Source organism: Mobula hypostoma, chromosome 15 (genome assembly GCF_963921235.1).
Source record: "Mobula hypostoma chromosome 15, sMobHyp1.1, whole genome shotgun sequence".
In the NCBI taxonomy this organism is placed as follows: domain Eukaryota; kingdom Metazoa; phylum Chordata; class Chondrichthyes; order Myliobatiformes; family Myliobatidae; genus Mobula; species Mobula hypostoma.
In genome coordinates this window covers 59,884,182-59,901,571 of record NC_086111.1, presented here as the reverse complement: position 1 = coordinate 59,901,571, position 17,390 = coordinate 59,884,182, and the positions used below count along the sequence as shown (strand labels likewise).

At 41.1% G+C, this 17,390-nt stretch overlaps 1 protein-coding gene across 2 annotated transcripts in view; it reads left to right on the top strand.

Annotated features, from left to right (window-relative positions):
• The first annotated feature begins 284 nt into the window (after nucleotides 1-284).
• tsen2 (TSEN2 tRNA splicing endonuclease subunit) overlaps nucleotides 285-17,390 on the top strand; it is a 37,054-nt gene continuing 19,948 nt past the window's right edge. Inside the window, exons 1-6 of one of the 2 annotated variants that reach the window (XM_063068157.1) lie at nucleotides 285-424; nucleotides 3,443-3,673; nucleotides 8,260-8,341; nucleotides 11,185-11,224; nucleotides 13,206-13,641; nucleotides 16,027-16,098. In XM_063068157.1, coding sequence (XP_062924227.1) covers nucleotides 3,488-3,673; nucleotides 8,260-8,341; nucleotides 11,185-11,224; nucleotides 13,206-13,641; nucleotides 16,027-16,098 — 816 coding nt within the window. In that variant the 5' untranslated portion in view covers nucleotides 285-424; nucleotides 3,443-3,487. Of the gene's footprint in view, nucleotides 443-3,442; nucleotides 3,674-8,259; nucleotides 8,342-11,184; nucleotides 11,225-13,205; nucleotides 13,642-16,026; nucleotides 16,099-17,390 lie in introns of both variants that reach the window. The other variant, XM_063068156.1, reaches the window with a different exon arrangement.

Sequence of the window (17,390 nt, the reverse complement as noted above, 5' to 3'; positions counted from 1 at the left end):
GTAATTCCACCGCGGGGGTCTGCGCAGCGGTGAATTTTGTCCCTAAACAATTGCATCTGGGTGGTTTGGGTCACGTGGAAACACCATCTCGCACTAAAAGCAGAAAATCGCAGATCGCATATAATGTTGTGAAATAAATAATTATTGAAATTATTAAAGGAATGTGGTTTGTTTCGCGTTTCAGAACACAGCAGAACGATATGGGAACGTCCTTACCGGGGGTAGGAACGGAGGAAAGGCGAGAGCGGGCCAGCCGGCGCTATTTGAGAGTGGTGCTGGTGGCCGACGCTGCGGTCCGGGTCTGATCGTCGGTCACCAGCTACCCAGTGCCATCTGCCCGTGGGTGAGAGAGGGCGATCGGCCCGTGAATGGAGCTCGGGCAGCTGGGCTGAGAAAGGGCCGTACATCGTGAGGAGGAGGGACGGTGGGTGAAAAGGAGGAGGTATGATGGAGGATGAGGGTGGGGGGGGAGGAAGGAGAGGGAAGAGTCCTCTTGACACAGGATGAGGGAGGTGGGTGGGCTGGGTAACGGGGCGAGGTGAGGTGGAGCTGCTGCTGGTGACGAGGTGAAGTGTGAGGGTAGGGGCGGCAGTCTCTGGTGATGGAGGATGAGGTTAGAGGGGTGCTACTGGTGATGTAGGTGGGTGAGGACTGATGAGTGGGGAGGGGATGGCGTGCAGGAATATCTCAAGGTGGGGAGGGGAATACGTGGTATGGGGGAGAAAATGAAAGGAGTTAAGTAGGTGGAGAAAGCAAAAAAGATGTGGTGAGATAGGGCAGGAAACGAGAGCCATGCAACATTGAGGGTAAGGGGGATTCTGGTAGTAGCGGGGGTGAGGCAAAGTATAGATGCTGGAAATCTGAGATGAAAACAAAAGTACTGGAAACACAGCAGATCTGCAGCATCAGTGAAAAAAATAGTTAAAAGTTCTGGGTCGCAAGCCCTCAGTGAGTATGGTGAGGGAAACCTGGACTGTGGGGAGGGGATGATGCATACCTGTGATGGGTGGAGAGAGGGGAAAGAGAACGGGAGGTGGATGGGATGGAATCTTTGTTGAGAGTTAGTTGGTGAAGAGTTGGGTAATCCTCGGAGCTAAAGGATAAACAACTATGACAGGAGTAGTTGTGAAGCAAAGCATGCTTAGTCTTGAGACTGAGCTGGATAAGTGTGGTAGGTGGGATCGTCAACAGAGGAGACCTCTGAAGCCTAGATCACTATATGCATCAGTACAATGAGGACCCCCTCACTTCCCTCTCTAACAATTTTGTGATCTTGTCACAATAGCACATATAGTCATCTGGGATTTTAATAATAAGGCTGAGGTCTGGATTAACTAACCAAAAATCCAATTTAAATCCTAACTTAACAGCTATAACATTTTTAAGCTCAAATATCTGGAATTTGTGAAGACAATTGATCTTAGTTCTAATCCATTTCACTAAATATTGTGAAGATAAAATACTTTGATGCTGTGTTCTGGATTTTTAATGGTGTACTGTACCAAAATTGTAGCTTATCAAGTAACCCTGCCTATTTGACCGCACTACATGTGTATTGGAGAATGTTTGAAGTGCAGCCTTTTCAGTTCTGGTGTCCTGTTCGTAAGAATTAATTAATTGTCTGCTCAGCTGGTTTGACAACAACATTGGAGCTGTATACCAGGGATACCTTTGAACTGCCAAGAACCTACCATATAGGATGTTCCAAGCCTCACAGGGCACTGGATCTTTTTATAGGCAGCCTCTTTTTAAAAATGTAGTATCATTGCTTTGCTATGAAATCACACACAATGTTCATAGCTGAGGCTCCAATGCTAAGCCTTGTGACTGCCCTGAAAATGGCTATTTTATGTTTGCATTCTATGAGTCTGTGTCAAAGCCAGGAATGGGACAGAGGGAGGGTTGACCTAGTCCATGTTGTGAATTCAACACTGGATAAACAAGATAATACTTTAAAATCCTGACTTAAGAAACTGCAAATGCTGGAATCAGGAACCACACAGAAATCAGTGGAGGAACTGGCTGGGTCAGGCAGCATCCATGGAGGGAAATGGACAGTCAATGTTTCAGATCCAGACCTTTCATCTGGGTGGCTATTGTGGAAATGTTATTGTGAAATTCCCAGATTTTGAGATGTTAAACATTTTTTAAAAAGCTCCTTCAAAGGCCAGCGTGGTCTCTGAGTAAACGACATTTGAATGCCTTTTTAAAATGTTAAGGTATCAACTGGTTCCTTTTTATCTGACTTAATATTTCCTCAAACACGAGTATAAGTTAAATGTTTTGTTTTTGAGAAATGCCAGATTACCACCATCCGATAGGCTTGTTTTCAACCTGTTTAATTTACTGCACCTGTTATCAGGTGATGTCTGAGTGTGTTGGGGATGGAAGACTGCCCTGGCAGCATCCTGTCTGCGGGTTTGCACATCTGCCGAACCACAAGCTCCAGCACAGTTTTAGCGCCATCTATCTTTAAATGTGGGAAATCCCCACAGTGTGATCTATTCACAAAAAAGCACTCACATCCATTTGTCTTTCCACGTCGGTTTTCAAAATGATGGAAGGTGTTTTGCTTGTGCTATCAGGCAAGACTTAGTCAATAACTCACTCAGTGATCTGGAGTTTCAGCAGCAATCTGTTCAATGGATTTGGCAAAGAGAAACTTTATTTCCTTTTACAATTTCTCCTGCCTCAGACTCCAAGGGGCTTGAGTTTACTTGTTATCTTATTTTAAAACACATTTGCTAAAGCCCACACATCTGTTTTTTTTTTATTATTTTTGATGTCAGAGAAGTGGCCATACTGCAGGACAGCCTTTGTTCTTACTGAAGCCCACCACCCCTACTAGGGCATAGGCCACCAACAGCAGCTCACCAGAATCCTCTGTCCTGGCCAGTTGTCCCCAGGTGTAACCCATCTGAGATCCTTCCTCTCCCAGGCATGAGGTCCTTGGCGTCTCTTTGTAGCTGGGCTTGTGACCGTCCATGACAGAGTTCTTGGCTGTTACAAATACATCTAATGGTGGGATTTGTTTAAAGTGTGCATTTGTGCCAGTTATTTAACACCCTGCTTTTATTTAGCCCTCCTGTGCAGCTGGACATGGGGCCTATGCAATTTAATACATTTCCAATTATTCATATTTGGAATATACCTTATTTGAAATCTCAACTATCCCAAGATATTCTGATCACTAAATGATTTTTTAAAAACTGCAATAGTTTAAAAATGTAAAATGGTAATTTCTGGAAATGCTTAATGCACCGGATCGTACTTGTCTTCAATCTGAAAGCTTTTTTTCCTGTTTTTATACATATGCTGCCTGACCTACAAAATGTTTCCAGGATTTTCTGTTTTTAATCTTCTGATCAGATCAGTAATTGTTTTCCTTTCTAAACTATGTTCAAAGGTGTTTAAAACTAACTCCATGTTTTCATTTTTAAAGATTCTACCTGTTACCTGAAGTTACTCTAAAGGACTCCTTTGTACAATGGCGGAAGCAGTATTTCAAGCACCAAAAAGAAAGAGAAGAGTGTACGAGTCTTATGAAGCACCTTTTCCCTTGTTAACTGAAGAAGGGACCATTTCAAATGAGCAAGAACATCATTATGCTGAAATGATAAATAACAATGTAATTGTGAGAAAGCCAGAGAGCATACAAACCCTGTATGGAAAGGTATTTCAGGAATTGCTGCTATTTTCAGTGCATGCTTGTGATTGGACTTTCACAATTTGTAGAGAGTATAAATTTGGAACTGCAGTAAATAGTGAAGAGACAGTAAAGTGATTTAAAGAGGATTTGGGTGTGTTAATGGAATGGTGAAACCTGTGGCAGATGACTTGGAGTTATAGAGTGATACAGCATAGAAAAAGACTTTTCAGCTCAACTGGTCTATGCCCAGCTAAGCTAGCCCCATTTGCCTGTGTTTGGCCCATATTCATCTGAGCCTTTCCTACTTACAGTTGCAAGAAGAAGTTTGTAAACCCTTTGCAATTAACTGGTTTTACATGAGTAAAAATCATTGCGTTAGGACTCCATCTAAATGTGCAATTTACAGTAATTTATAATAAATAGTATGTACAATAGGACAGTCAGTATAACAGAAACAAAATTGTATCAGCGTGAATTAATCAGTCTGATGGCCAGGTGGAAGAAGCTGTCCTGGAGCCTGTTGGTCCTGGCCTTTATGCTGCGATACCGTTTCCCCGATAGTAGCAGCTGAAAGTTTGTGGTTGGGGTGACTCGGGTCCCCAATGATCCTTCGGGCCCTTTTTACATTCCTGTCTTTGTAAACGTCCTGAATAGTGGAAAGTTTACATCTACAGATGCGCTGGGCTGTCCGCACCACTCTCTGCAGAGTCCTGCGATTGAGGGAAGTACAGTTCCCATACCAGGCGGTGATGCTCTCAGTTGTGCCCCTGTAGAAAGTTCTTAGGATTTGGGGGCCCATACCAAACTCCTTCAAACCATCTGAGGTGAAAGAGGCACTGTTGTGCTTTCTTCCCCACCCAGCCGGTATGTAGAGACCACATGAGATCCTTGGTGATGTGTATGCTGAGGAACTTAAAAGCTGTTCACCCTCTCAACCCCAGATCTATTGATGTCAATAGGGGTTAGCCTGTCTCCATTCCTCCTGTAGTCTACAACCAGCTCCTTTGTTTTTGCGACATTAAGGGAGAGGTTGTTTTCTTGACACCACTGTGTCAAGATGATGACTGCTTCTCTGTAGGCTGCCTCGTTATTATTTGAGATTAGGCCAATCAGTGTAGTGTTGTCAGCAAATTTACTTAGCAGATTGGAGCTGTGGGTGGTGACACAGTCATGGGTATGCAGAGAGTAAAGCAGGGGGCTTAGGACACAGCCCTGAGGGCAGCTGTGTTGAGAGTCAGAGGCGAGGGAGCCCACACCTACCAGCTGCCAGCGATCTGATAGGAAGTCCAGGATCCAGCTACATAAGGCAGGGTGAAGGCCAAGGTCTGAGTTTCTTGTCTAGCCTGGAGGGAATTATGGTGTTGAATGCTGAACTGTAGTCCAAGAACAGCATTCTCACGTAAGCATCCCTCTTCTCCAGATGTGTAAGGACGGTGTGTAGAGCTGTGGCTATTGTGTCATCTGTCAATCAGTTGTGTGGGTAGGCAAATTGTAGGGGGTCCTGTGTGGGTGGTAACATGCTGCAGATGTAATCCTTGACCAGCCTGTCAAAGCATTTGCTTATTATTGAGGTGAGTGCGACAGGACTCCAGTCCTTCAGACATGATACCTCGGTCTTTTGTGGTACAGAAACATTGGTGGATGTTTTGAAGCAGGAGGGCACTCTACACTGAGAGAGGGAGAGATTAAAAATGTCTGTAAACACACCTGCCAGTTGTGCCACACACGTCTTGAGTGCCCGCCCTGGGATGCCGTCCAGTCCCGCAGCCTTGTGACCGTCCACTCGTGGGAAACACCTGCATACTTCGGCCTCAGAGATGACCAAGTTGCAGGTCACTTCAGCGGCTCTTCTCGGGCGCAGTGCTGGCAACATCGAATCAAGCAGAGAAAAGATTTAGCCCATCTGGGAGAGAGGCAGCGATGTTGGAAACTCCACTGCGTTTTGCTTTGAAGTCTGCGATGGTGTGCAGACCTTGCCGTAAGCTGCGTGTGTTGTTGGTGGAGAGTCGTGTCTGGATCTTGTCCCTGTATTGTTTTGCTGCCTTGATGACCTTGCGCAGATCGCAGCTGCATTTCGTGAGTTCCTGGTGGTCACCGGCAACGAAAGCTGTGTGTTGCACAGTAAGTGCTGCTGGCACGGAACTGTTGATCCAGAGTTTCTGGTTTGGATAGACCCTGACCGATTACTGGGGGACAACATCCTCGATGCACTTCCGGATGAAACTCGTGAACTCGGAGACATCCTCATCACGAAAGACATTCCAGTTGACGTCATCAAAGCCGTCCTGTAGCATGAAGGCCGATTGGGCAGACCAACAGCGGACGGTTTTAACTATGGTTGCCTCTTGTTTCAGCTTCTGCCTGTACCTTGCCAGAAGCAAGATGGAAGAGTGATCTGATTTTCAAAGTGGCGGGCAGAGGAGCGCTTTGTATCGTCGTGGAAGGGCGAGTAGCAGTGGTTGAGTATGCTATCTCCCCGTGTGCTCACCTAGATGTGTTGACAAAACTTCAGAGAGACATTAGGGACTTTAATAGAGAGACACCTATTAAAGTCACCGGCAACGTTGAAGGTAGCCTTCGGGTGTGCAGTCTGATCTTCATCTACGTTGCAATAAGAGACAAACACAATCTGCCTAAATTAATAATGTACAAACAATTGTACTTCTCATCAATACTGAGTATGCCATTTAAAACAATCAGGCTAGATTCAAAAAAGTATGTGAAACTCTGGGGTAATGCCATCTACAAAATCCATCTGGAATCAGATGTTCCAATCAATGAGATGAGACTGGAGGTGTGGGTTGTAGAAATGCTCTGCCCTATTAAAAAAAAGTCCCAAAGTAAGCTTACTGACAGAGCCTGCTCTTCTTAAGAACGATCTGTTTATGTGCACCATGCCTCGATCAAAACAACTTTCAGAGGACCTTAGAAGAATTGTAGAGATGCATGAAGCTGGAAAAGGCTACAAAAGCATTTCTAAGGATCTGAGTGTGCATCAGTCCACAGTATGAGAAATTACAACAAGACAATGATCCGAAACACAAGAGTAAATCAACAACAGAATGGTTTAAAAAGAAGAAAATATGCGTGTTGGAATGGTCAAGTCAAAGTCCAGATCTTACCCCAATTGAGATGCTGTGGCATGACCTGAATGGCTGTTTATGCAAGAGATCCCAGAAATACTGATGAAATGAAACAATTTTGTCTGGAGGAATGGTGTAAAATTCCTCCTCGCCATTGTGCAAGTCTGATCAGCAGTTACAGGTAATGTTTGGTGGAGGTTTTTGCTGCTAAAGGAGGTTCTACCAATTACTAAATACAAGGGTTTGCATACTTTTTCCAACCTGCACTGTAAATGATTAAACAGTGTGTTTAATAAAGACATGAAAAGTACAATTGTGTTTATCTATTATGATGACTTAGATGAAGATCAGACTACATTTTATGAGTAATTAATGCGAAAACCAGGTAATTGCAAACGGTTCACAAACTTTTTCTTGCAACTGTATGTAAATGTTCAAGTGTCTTTTAGTGAATTTCAGCACAGCGGAGTGTAAAATGATGTTCTTTAGAGCAGCTAAATATTACAGTTTCCGACAGCTGTCTGTAAGGGGTTTGTACGTTCTCCCTGTGATCACGTGGGTTTCCTCCAGGTGCTCCGGTTTCCTCCCACAGTCCAAAACTGTACCTGTTGGTAGGTTAATCGATCATTGTAAATTATGCCATGATTAGGCTCGGGTTAAATCGGGGGTTGCTGGCTGGAGCAGCTTGAAGGGTCGGAAGGGCCTATTCTGCATTGTATCTCAATAAATAATGTTTTAAAGAAAGTGCAGAACAGGGAGATGTGGGGAGTTTTTGTACAATTATTTTAATTTGATAGCAGAATGTAAAGAAAAAGATGAATGGTGAAAGTGGAAATTTACAAAACTTCTTTTTAAAAAATGACCTCAGCCCCAACTGCAATGTTGTATTCAATTCTATCCACAAGGGATCCATTTCTTTCACTGCTGCTGGGTCTAAAATTTCAGAGCAAACAATATCACCAGAGTACTTTCAACAGAAGAATTGCTGTGGTTCAGTAAGGTAGTTGGCCATCATCTTCTCCAGGGCAGTTAGGAGTGAGTGATAAATGATTCATTTGCTTGCACTGACCACCATAACACACATACAACAAGGGAAACACCCCGAAGGGAAAAGCCAGATTTGTTCCTGCAGTAGAAAAAACTACACAGAAATAATTTAATATAAGTGCTAAAAATGGTGACTGGCTCATATGGGGAGAAAATAAACCCATTCAGTGACTAAAAGTTCAATAGCAGAGTGGACAGATTTAAAGTGGTTAGCAAAGAACGTAGAAGACAAGGTGAAGGAAATAGTTTTAATGCAACCTTTGATTAGGATTTGGCTTGGTCTGCCTGAGGGTGGTGGTCTGAGTAGTTGGAATCAGATTTATTGTCACTGACTTGCACATCATGAAAGGTGTTGTTTTGTGTCAGCAGTACAGTCCCATGTATTTTTTTTATGGCATTGTTGTAGTTTTACGCAATCTGTTAAATCAAATTTTGAGAGCAAACGTTTCCTGGTTTTGAAGTTGTTCGTTGTGTTTAAAGGGTTATTTTGGAAAAGGGGTGCTCTCAAGAAGCAGACCAGACTACAATATTTCAGACCCTGCTTTACTTGCCAAATGGAAAGGTAATAATTTTTAAAGCCTTTTTTTGACCAGATTGTTTTATCTATAATAGTTGACTTCTAATGTGTCATATTTCACAACTCTTGCAGTAAAGTGTAACTTGCTGAATAATATTCTGGCAAACTGGATTAAATCAATGCCAAGAACAGATGGGTTCCATTAGTAATGCCTCCTCTGGAAAATAATTTTTTATTCATTCCCCACCCCCCCGGTGGTTCAAAGAGGACACATCAGTTGTGTTAGTAAGAAGTTGGTAATGGTGTAAAGCAACATTAGTCCTTGGCCAAATCTTTGAGCTAGCTGATGGATAGTGTGCAAATCTGTCTTGGGGATCATTTATGGTATTCCCTCAATCCAATTGATCAGATGGGGTCATCAGGAACTTGCAACTTGACATTGCATAATATGTTACTTCTCAAATTCCTGGGCTATTTTAAAATGACATCATGAAGCATTGAAATGTGTTTGTAATATCTGTTTACTTTGCATTAAAACCATGTAAAATACAAGATCTTTGGAAGATTTTATCTTTTCTAGCTTTTTGTTATCTGGTGCTCCCCAGCCCCAGTCATTCAGTAAAAATAGGCAAGTATATTTTCTGCTTTTCGACTTGCACTGCTTTTCAGCACAGTGTTATGAACCAAACCATTCCTCTCAGGACAGTGTGACACACAACCCCGAAACTAGGCATTTAATTGTCTCCATAAATTATATCACGGGTAAATCCCTCCCAACCATTAAGCACATCTACATGAAACATTGCCATAGAAAAGCAGCATCCATCATCAAAGATCCTCACCACCCAGTCCATGCTCTTTTCTCGCTGCTGCCATTAGGTAGAAGGTACAAGAGCCTCAGGACTCACACCACTAGGTTCAAGAGCAGTAACTACCCTTCAACCATCAGGCTCTTAAGCAAAAGTGGATAATTACACTCATTGTTATTTCATACTCGCTATTTATTTATTGTCTGCATCTACAGTTTGCTGTTTACACTTCCTGATGTTTACAGTTACTGTACTATAGATTTGCTGAGTATGCCCACAGAAAAAGAATCTCAGGGTTGTATGTGGTGATATGTATGTACTCTGATAATTAATTTTACTTTGATCTTTGTATGTTAAAGCTGGAAACCTTCCTTTAATAGGGTGAATGTGATCAGTAGCCTAGCAGTTAGTGTGACGCTATTACAACGCAGGATGTTCCAGAGTTCAGTTCTGGTGCTGTTCTGTAAGGAGTCTCTGTACCCCCTTCCCGTGGAATGCATGGATTTTCCCAGATGCCTTGGTTTCCTCCCAAAGACATACGGAGTAGGTTAATTGGTTGTTGTAAATTGTCCCGTGCTTAAGTTAGGATTAAATTGGAGTTGTAGGGTTGTTTGAACTGTGTGGGAGGGACTGTTCCACGCTGTATCACTAAATAAATGAGGTAAGACAAGTTTGAGGATTACAAAGGAAATGGGACTCATTAATTTTTTTCATACTTGAGTGTATGGTCCTCGGCTAAGAGAGCAGGTTTCTAAAATCCAAAAGTACCATGGCTTTCTGTCTATATTTGCACATTTTGACTTTTCAGATAAAGACTAAAATATTGTGTATGCTGGATCGCAGCCTGCATCCTGAATTCAGTGATGAATTTATTTCATTGCATCCAGTAGAGGACATTGCAAAAGGACCATTGAATTTGTAGTGAGTGCATTTGCAAGAAGGTGAAGCTAATGAGTTTGATGAACCCATCGTCAAAATGTACAGCAGCAGGAGGGGTCAAAGGTATCTTTTATCTTAGAGAGGAGACCAAATGGGGAAAAAAGTTTCTTATCTTTTTGCATTACTGACCCTGAGACTCCAATTTAAATTTTTTTTTTAAAGGCTCAATAGCTGAGAGACTACCAATTAGTGCTAAAGTTTATTATATAACAAAGGCTGGATTATTTATTTTGGTATATTTATGATGTGAGCAGTGATAAAAGATGTACTTTGTTAAATATTCTCTATCCCTTTGTGAACTCTAAATTAGGCAATTAACATATGTGGCATTAACATGCCTTACGATTTACTGTCCAAGTGATTGAAGATTGCATCTGACAGCATGTGCAAAATCATGGTATACCGTACATATGAGAAGGGAGAAGTCTACTGTTGCAATCAACTGGCCTCCAGGGTTATTGCTTAATTAGATAATTGGACCAATAAGGAGCTCTACAGCTTTAAGGAGATGAGTTCTGCTTACAGGAGTGGCTAGTAACAACGAATCTAAATGAATGCCCCCTGTCAATACTGTCAATTTTTAACAACAGCAGTAAACTTGGTTGCAATTTGTGCTCTGTGTCAGCCTGATGGAGAAAAAGGAATCGAATTCAGGTTTAATATCACTGATGTATGTCATGAAATTTGTTGTTATGCAGCAGCAGTACATTGTAATACATAATTTTTTAAAAATGCAATCTACTATCTATATTTTTCTTGTAAATAGTGGGAAAAGAGAACAAAAAATACTTAGGTAGTGTTTATGGGCTCAATGCCCATTCAGAAATCTGATGGCAGAGGGGAAGAAGCTATTCCCGAATTGTTGAGTGCGTGCCTTCAGACTCTACCTCCTCACTAATGGTAGCAATGAGAAGAGGGCATGTCCTGGTGATGGGGGTCTTTAATGATGGATGGCATCTTTTTAAGGCATCATTCCTTGAAGATGGCCTGGATGCTGGGGAGGTTAGTACCCATAATGGAAAATACTTTAAGAAAACATTATGGGGATTTTAGTCAAAAGTTTCAATAAAAGATATAATTGGTATCATTTTTGGCTATTACATTGAAGTATATTCATTTTATCCTTCTGGTTATTCCTAGATGCTAATTCTCGGCACCTGCCTATAATATCAGCAACAAAGTAAGTCTGATCGTTTCATTAACAATTTTGCCATATAATTAATTGCTCATGCTAAATAAAATATTTCTTGGTTTCTAGCTTCCTTTGTAGTTAAAATACTTTCATTGCCCTAAAAAGTCACTTTGATTTGATATGGTGAAGTTCATATCTATCACTGGATATTAAACTGTCTTTACTGCTGTTGAATGATTGTAAGTTGCCTTTTTTCTTGGATCATTTACATGGTGAAATCTACAAGAGGATAAAACAATTTATTTTGAGAAAGTAGTACCAGCTGAAGAATATTTAAGAAGAGACATACTTGATGTGAATAGATTAACACATTTAAGGGAGCTCCAAACAATCACAGACATGAGATTTTGCAGAGGCCAGAAGTTTAGTGCAGTGCAAAATGCTGGAGGAACTCAGCAGGTCAGTCAACATCTATGGAGGGAGCCCTGATAAGGGATCCATAGAGGCTGCCTGACCTGAGTTCCTCCAGAATTTTGTGTGTGTTGCTCTGGAGAATAATTTCTTCCAGTATGATGTATCAATGTTTTTTGCAATTTTTGAATTTCATTTCTCATTTTCTTTCTATTCTCATCTGAATGATTTGCATTTTCTTCATGTTTACACTTCCATGCACTAGAGTTTCCTTTGAGTATTTACATCTAATTCTTTTTGTACTCTTCCCCCTTAAACTGCTATGAACGCTTCCTCTTCTAGTTTCCCAATGCAGCCAACATTAGCTCTGTCTAGTTTCACAGAGCCCTATCTTGTGCATGCAATTCTTTTTATAATCAATCTTATACTACCTTTTCTTAACACCATCTGGAATTATGTAGGTTGACAATGCAAAGTCCCATCTCATGACCTTTTACTTCCACAGTTCTCTTTCAGTCAGAAACACAAGGAAATCTGTAGATGCTGGAAATCCAAAGCAACACACAAAATGCTGGAGGATATGCTCTTTCAATCAGTGTGCCTGTTTGGGTCAATTCATTTCCTCCTACTGAACTTTGTGAAGACCAGTTGTAATGCTGCTAGTCAAAAATCGAGCAGTGGAACATGGGGAAGGACTATTAATCCAGATCTTGAGTGAATTCTGGAATTTATATGGACAGTAAAAGGACTTAACAAAATCATATTAATGAAACAAAGTCAACATGATTTTTACATAAGTTAAATTGCATTTGTCTTAAAGATGTTGAGGATGTAATCTGAAGTGCAGAAAATGGGGAAACTGGGTGTAATAAATCAAGGTTTCCCAAAAGTGCTAAAAAGTACTATACAAAAGACTGTTAAGTAAAACAAAAGCTTGCAGAGTTAAGGTTAAACTGTTATCTTGGTTAGATGATTGGTTAAAGGAAAGAATTCAGGAATGAGTTTTGTTTTTACAGGTTGGCAGGCTATTGTAAGTAGAGTGCCACAAGGATCAGTAATGGATTCTCAGCCATTTACAATCTACATTGCCAGCGATCACTAGTCGGGGTTCGATTCCCACCGCTGCCTGTAAGGAGTTTGTTCATTCTCTTCATGACCACATGGGTTTCCTCTGGGTGCTGCGGTTTCCTCCCACAGTCCAAAGATGTACAATTAGGTCTAGTGAGTTGTGGCCATGCTATGTTTGCGCCGGAAGTATGGCGACATTTGCGGGCTGCCCCAAGAGTATCGCAAATAATGATGCAAGCAATGCATTCCGTTGTGTTTCAATGTACGTGTGACAAACAGAGCTGATTCTTAACCATAAATTTTAATCTGTTTAAGGTGTCCTTTGTAATGAGTAATTAATTAACCTATTCCTGTTTGCAGGTAATATGATTTTTGCAATGTGCTTAACTGGCCACTTTCTGTAAACTTGGGTAAATAGTGAATATACTTCAATATTTTTAATTTTTTTTTTGTTTTGAGCATGTGGTATTGTTTCATATTTCTGAATGCCTTATCAGGTTTCGATCTATCAGTAAAATTACTGATTTGTTTTCATAATTTTTTTTTACAGGTTTCAGCATCATGTAGATTGGGCCAGAAGCCTCCTGCAAGCACAAGGGATGCAGGACAATTTAATTGGGAAGATGCTTGAAAATTACATAAAATCAATTGACTTGACTTGTAATGAAACTGACTACGTTGAGAAGCCCAGAGGAACACAAAATGGAGTAAATCATCCTGAAATATGCCGTCAAAATAAGGAACATTGTTTGGAAGGGGATGCTCCTTGTGATCCTTTAGCAGATATTGACTGTGAAGCTGTTGACAGGGAAGATCTAGTAAATACGCATTGTCCAAGACATCATGATTTCATCATTCACTGTGGGTGCCATTATAAAGATATTATGAAAGAAACTCACCAAGATGATTCAATTCAAGATGACAAGTTTTCTACAGAACATGAATATGTACTAGTGGTAGAAAAGACTCAAGGATTGAATAGTGAGGTAAGCACCATAATTAAGTCCAGTGTGAGTCACACTACTGTGCCAAATCCAAAATGGAGTGAATATTCTGTTTGGCTGTTGAAGACTACCAGTAAAATTAATTCAAGCTACCGTTTGGAAATGTATTGTGAACTCACATTCTCAAATTGTGAGTAGGTTTGTTTTAATCCTTTGTTATGGGGCTTTTTATAAATGGAAAATAAAATAGTTATTGTGCTTACTAAGGCAACTATTGCTCTCTAAAATGCTAGCAGTTAAATGTCTACAAGAACATTCACGTGCTTTTAAAATTAGTTGCAATTTATTAGAGTCTATCCACTATCTTGAGTAGCTCAAAAAAAAACCTTTATGCTTGTACTAAATTAGTACTAAACAATCTGTGATTTTGATCTGTGGCCTGCAGTCATCAAACAACTCGGCACTAAATTGAATTGAACTGAACTAAACTGAACATTCCTAGGCTATTTCACGGACTCTGCGGTTTGATATGTAATGAGACCTCTATCAGTCAGGGTTGACCGTGGATGTTGTGTCCTAGCTGTCTAGCTACGCAAGCCTGGGCAGTACGATATGGAGATCAGGCTGTTGCCCATGTAACAAGCTCCCCCTTCACGCATCTGACGAACCCAAAGGAACAGCAGAGACCATTACAGTTTGGCACCAGCAGTGTTGCAGGAGTTGCTAGTCAGTGTTGAACTCAACGTAGGACTGCCTTAAGGACTCCAGCTCCAGATTTTTCCCTTGGGGTTTACTCCCAAAGCCTTCCCCATGGGTGGGTACAGCCACAAGGCAGCAGAGGTTTGAGATCAGAGTTCTCCTTCTCCTAAATGAGCTGCCAACCACAGCTGACGAGCTCTATCTGCCTGAAGGACTGGTTTTATGGTACCAGTAATCTGCCTTTGCCCTTTCTCCTGTCAGTAGAAACGGTTCCACCAGGCTTGGTAGCCAAGCCACACATGAAGGCCAGGAGCTGGACTTGGTTGTCAGAGGCTATTAGAGGCACATATCATTGAGAATAATGTAATAGGTAGCAGGAGCTTGTCTTCATTACCACCCTGGGTTATAAAACCTTAAGGAACCTGATGTTTAATAGTCTGTGTGTTAATCACTTTTTTTTTGCTGCTTGTGTGATTTGTTCTATTTTTTGCACGTTGAGCAGGTTCCATGGTGTTTCTCTGTTTCATGGCTGTCTGTGGGAAGACAAATCTCGGGGTTGTATGAGGCATATATACTTTGATAACGAATGTACTTTGAATCTTCATCCCTTCACAACTGTTGTCTAGAATTGACACGAATCTCTGTCATTTGGTGCATTCCAACCACATCATTGCCTGAAATGATTTATAATTATTTCTTTGATCCAATTGCCTTTTTTAATACAATTCATCGTGATATTTTAAAAGAAAATGTTCAGAATGAGTTCAGGCTGCATCTCTAGAGGGACAGTCTGACCTTTCGGGGCAAAACCAATCATCATAATTCTGATGTTGTGTACCATGAGTTTCATTCGAAGAATTCCGTACTCCATGTTGGTCAGTTGGAATCCTTCATGTTCATACCTGTAAAAATGTTCATTCGTGAGACGAGGGCTCCATTCTGTCTAAGGGTATGGTTGATACATTCATTTACCCACCTTCCTATATTCCTTGGTGCTCTAGCCAATCAAAAGTTGATCAGGCTCTGCTTTTTTTTTGAGGGGGAGGTGTAATCCATATTTCTCTTGTTCATTGTGTGGGGAATAAAGAACTTTCTGAGTGTGATCCTAAACAAGCTTTCATTTTAAGATTCTAAGCTTTCTTACTCTGGATTTCTCCATCATCGATGTACTTCACTTGGCTATATTTTAAACACTTGCTTTAACTGTCTATCTGAAAACTTCCTGCTCAAATCCACACAACTTGCTATGCCATCTAACATAACCACACCTGCAAGCTCTATATTTCTTCACTCTAAGCATTAATATACTTGGTCTAACTAATCTCTCAATGTGCATAGTAGGTTCTAATCTAATTGGTTTGTTTGCTGAGCGAAGGTAAAATCACTATAGTAACTTTCTAATTGTGGGAGCTGGAGGATCACGTCAGATTTATTTGACAGAATTAGGAAAATCTCTTTTTTTAAGTTAGGTTAATTCCAAAGTCAAAATATTTGGTTTGGAGCTATAACTGTAAGAAACTTTCAGTTTAATAATAGCACTGAGTCAACCATTTCTTGTGTGCAAACGAACATTTTGGATACTATCAAATTTCTATGACGTCAGGGCTAAGTTGTCCTTCGACTGTAATTGCATCCTTTTCAAACACTTATGACTAAAAATTGTTATCTCAGATGTGAATTTGGCTCAACAAGCAGGAATGATCTACAATTTATTCTTTTCAATTTTAGGTGACAGAAAGGTTGGTCTGCAAGAGGAACCCCTTCAAGGTTATTGAGTATCTTCAGCTCAGTCTGGAAGAGGTATGATGGATCAATAAAATTATGATGTTCATCAAATTTATGTTTAACTATTATTATTATCCTAAGAGTGAAGGATAGTGTTAGTCAGTTGAAATGGCAAATATGTCTCTTGTTTAATTTTCAACATTGCGTGTAGCGGCAAAACCAAACCAAAGCAATTGTCGCTGCCTTCGTATATTTGGTATATTTTCACAGACTTGGTATATTTGCATGACACGCCCCCATCTCCAGTGATTGCTCCAAAAGTTAAATCCTTTATTCTATTCTTCATTAGCAATTAGCAAACATACAACCTTGAAGCAATAAAGCTTGCGCAGGGTGGCTAATGTAACCCCAATTTTTAAAAAAGGAGGGAGAGAGAAACCGGGGAATTATAGACCGGTTAGCCTAACGTCGGTGGTGGGGAAACTGCTGGAGTCAGTGATCAAGGATGTGATAACAGCACATTTGGAAAGCGGAGAAATGATCGGACAAAGTCAGCATGGATTTGTGAAAGGAAAATCATGTCTGACGAATCTCATAGAATTTTTTGAGGATGTAACTAGTAGAGTGGATAGGGGAGAACCAGTGGATGTGGTATATTTGGATTTTCAAAAGGCAGGAGATTAGTGTGCAAACTTAAAGCACACGGTATTGGGGGTAAGGTATTGGTGTGGGTGGAGAATTGGTTAGCAGACAGGAAGCAAAGAGTGGGAATAAACGGGACCTTTTCAGAATGGCAGGCGGTGACTAGTGGGGTACTGCAAGGCTCAGTACTGGGACCCCAGTTGTTTACAATATATATTAATGACTTGGATAAGGGAATTAAATGCAGCATCTCCAAGTTTGCGGATGACACGAAGCTGGGCGGCAGTGTTAGCAGTGAGGAGGATGCTAAGAGGATGCAGGGTGACTTGGATAGGTTGGGTGAGTGGGCAAACTCATGGCAGATGCAATTTAATGTGGATAAATGTGAAGTTATCCACTTTGGTGGCAAAAATAGGAAAACAGATTATTATCTGAATGGTGGCCGATTAGGAAAAGGGGAGGTGCAACGAGACCTGGGTGTCATTATACACCAGTCATTGAAAGTGGGCATGCAGGTACAGCAGGCGGTGAAAAAGGCAAATGGTATGCTGGCATTTATAGCGAGAGGATTCGAGTACAGGAGCAGGGAGGTACTACTGCAGTTGTACAAGGCCTTGGTGAGACCACACCTGGAGTATTGTGTGCAGTTTTGGTCCCCTAATCTGAGGAAAGACATCTTTGCCATAGAGGGAGTACAAAGAAGGTTCACCAGATTGATTCCTGGG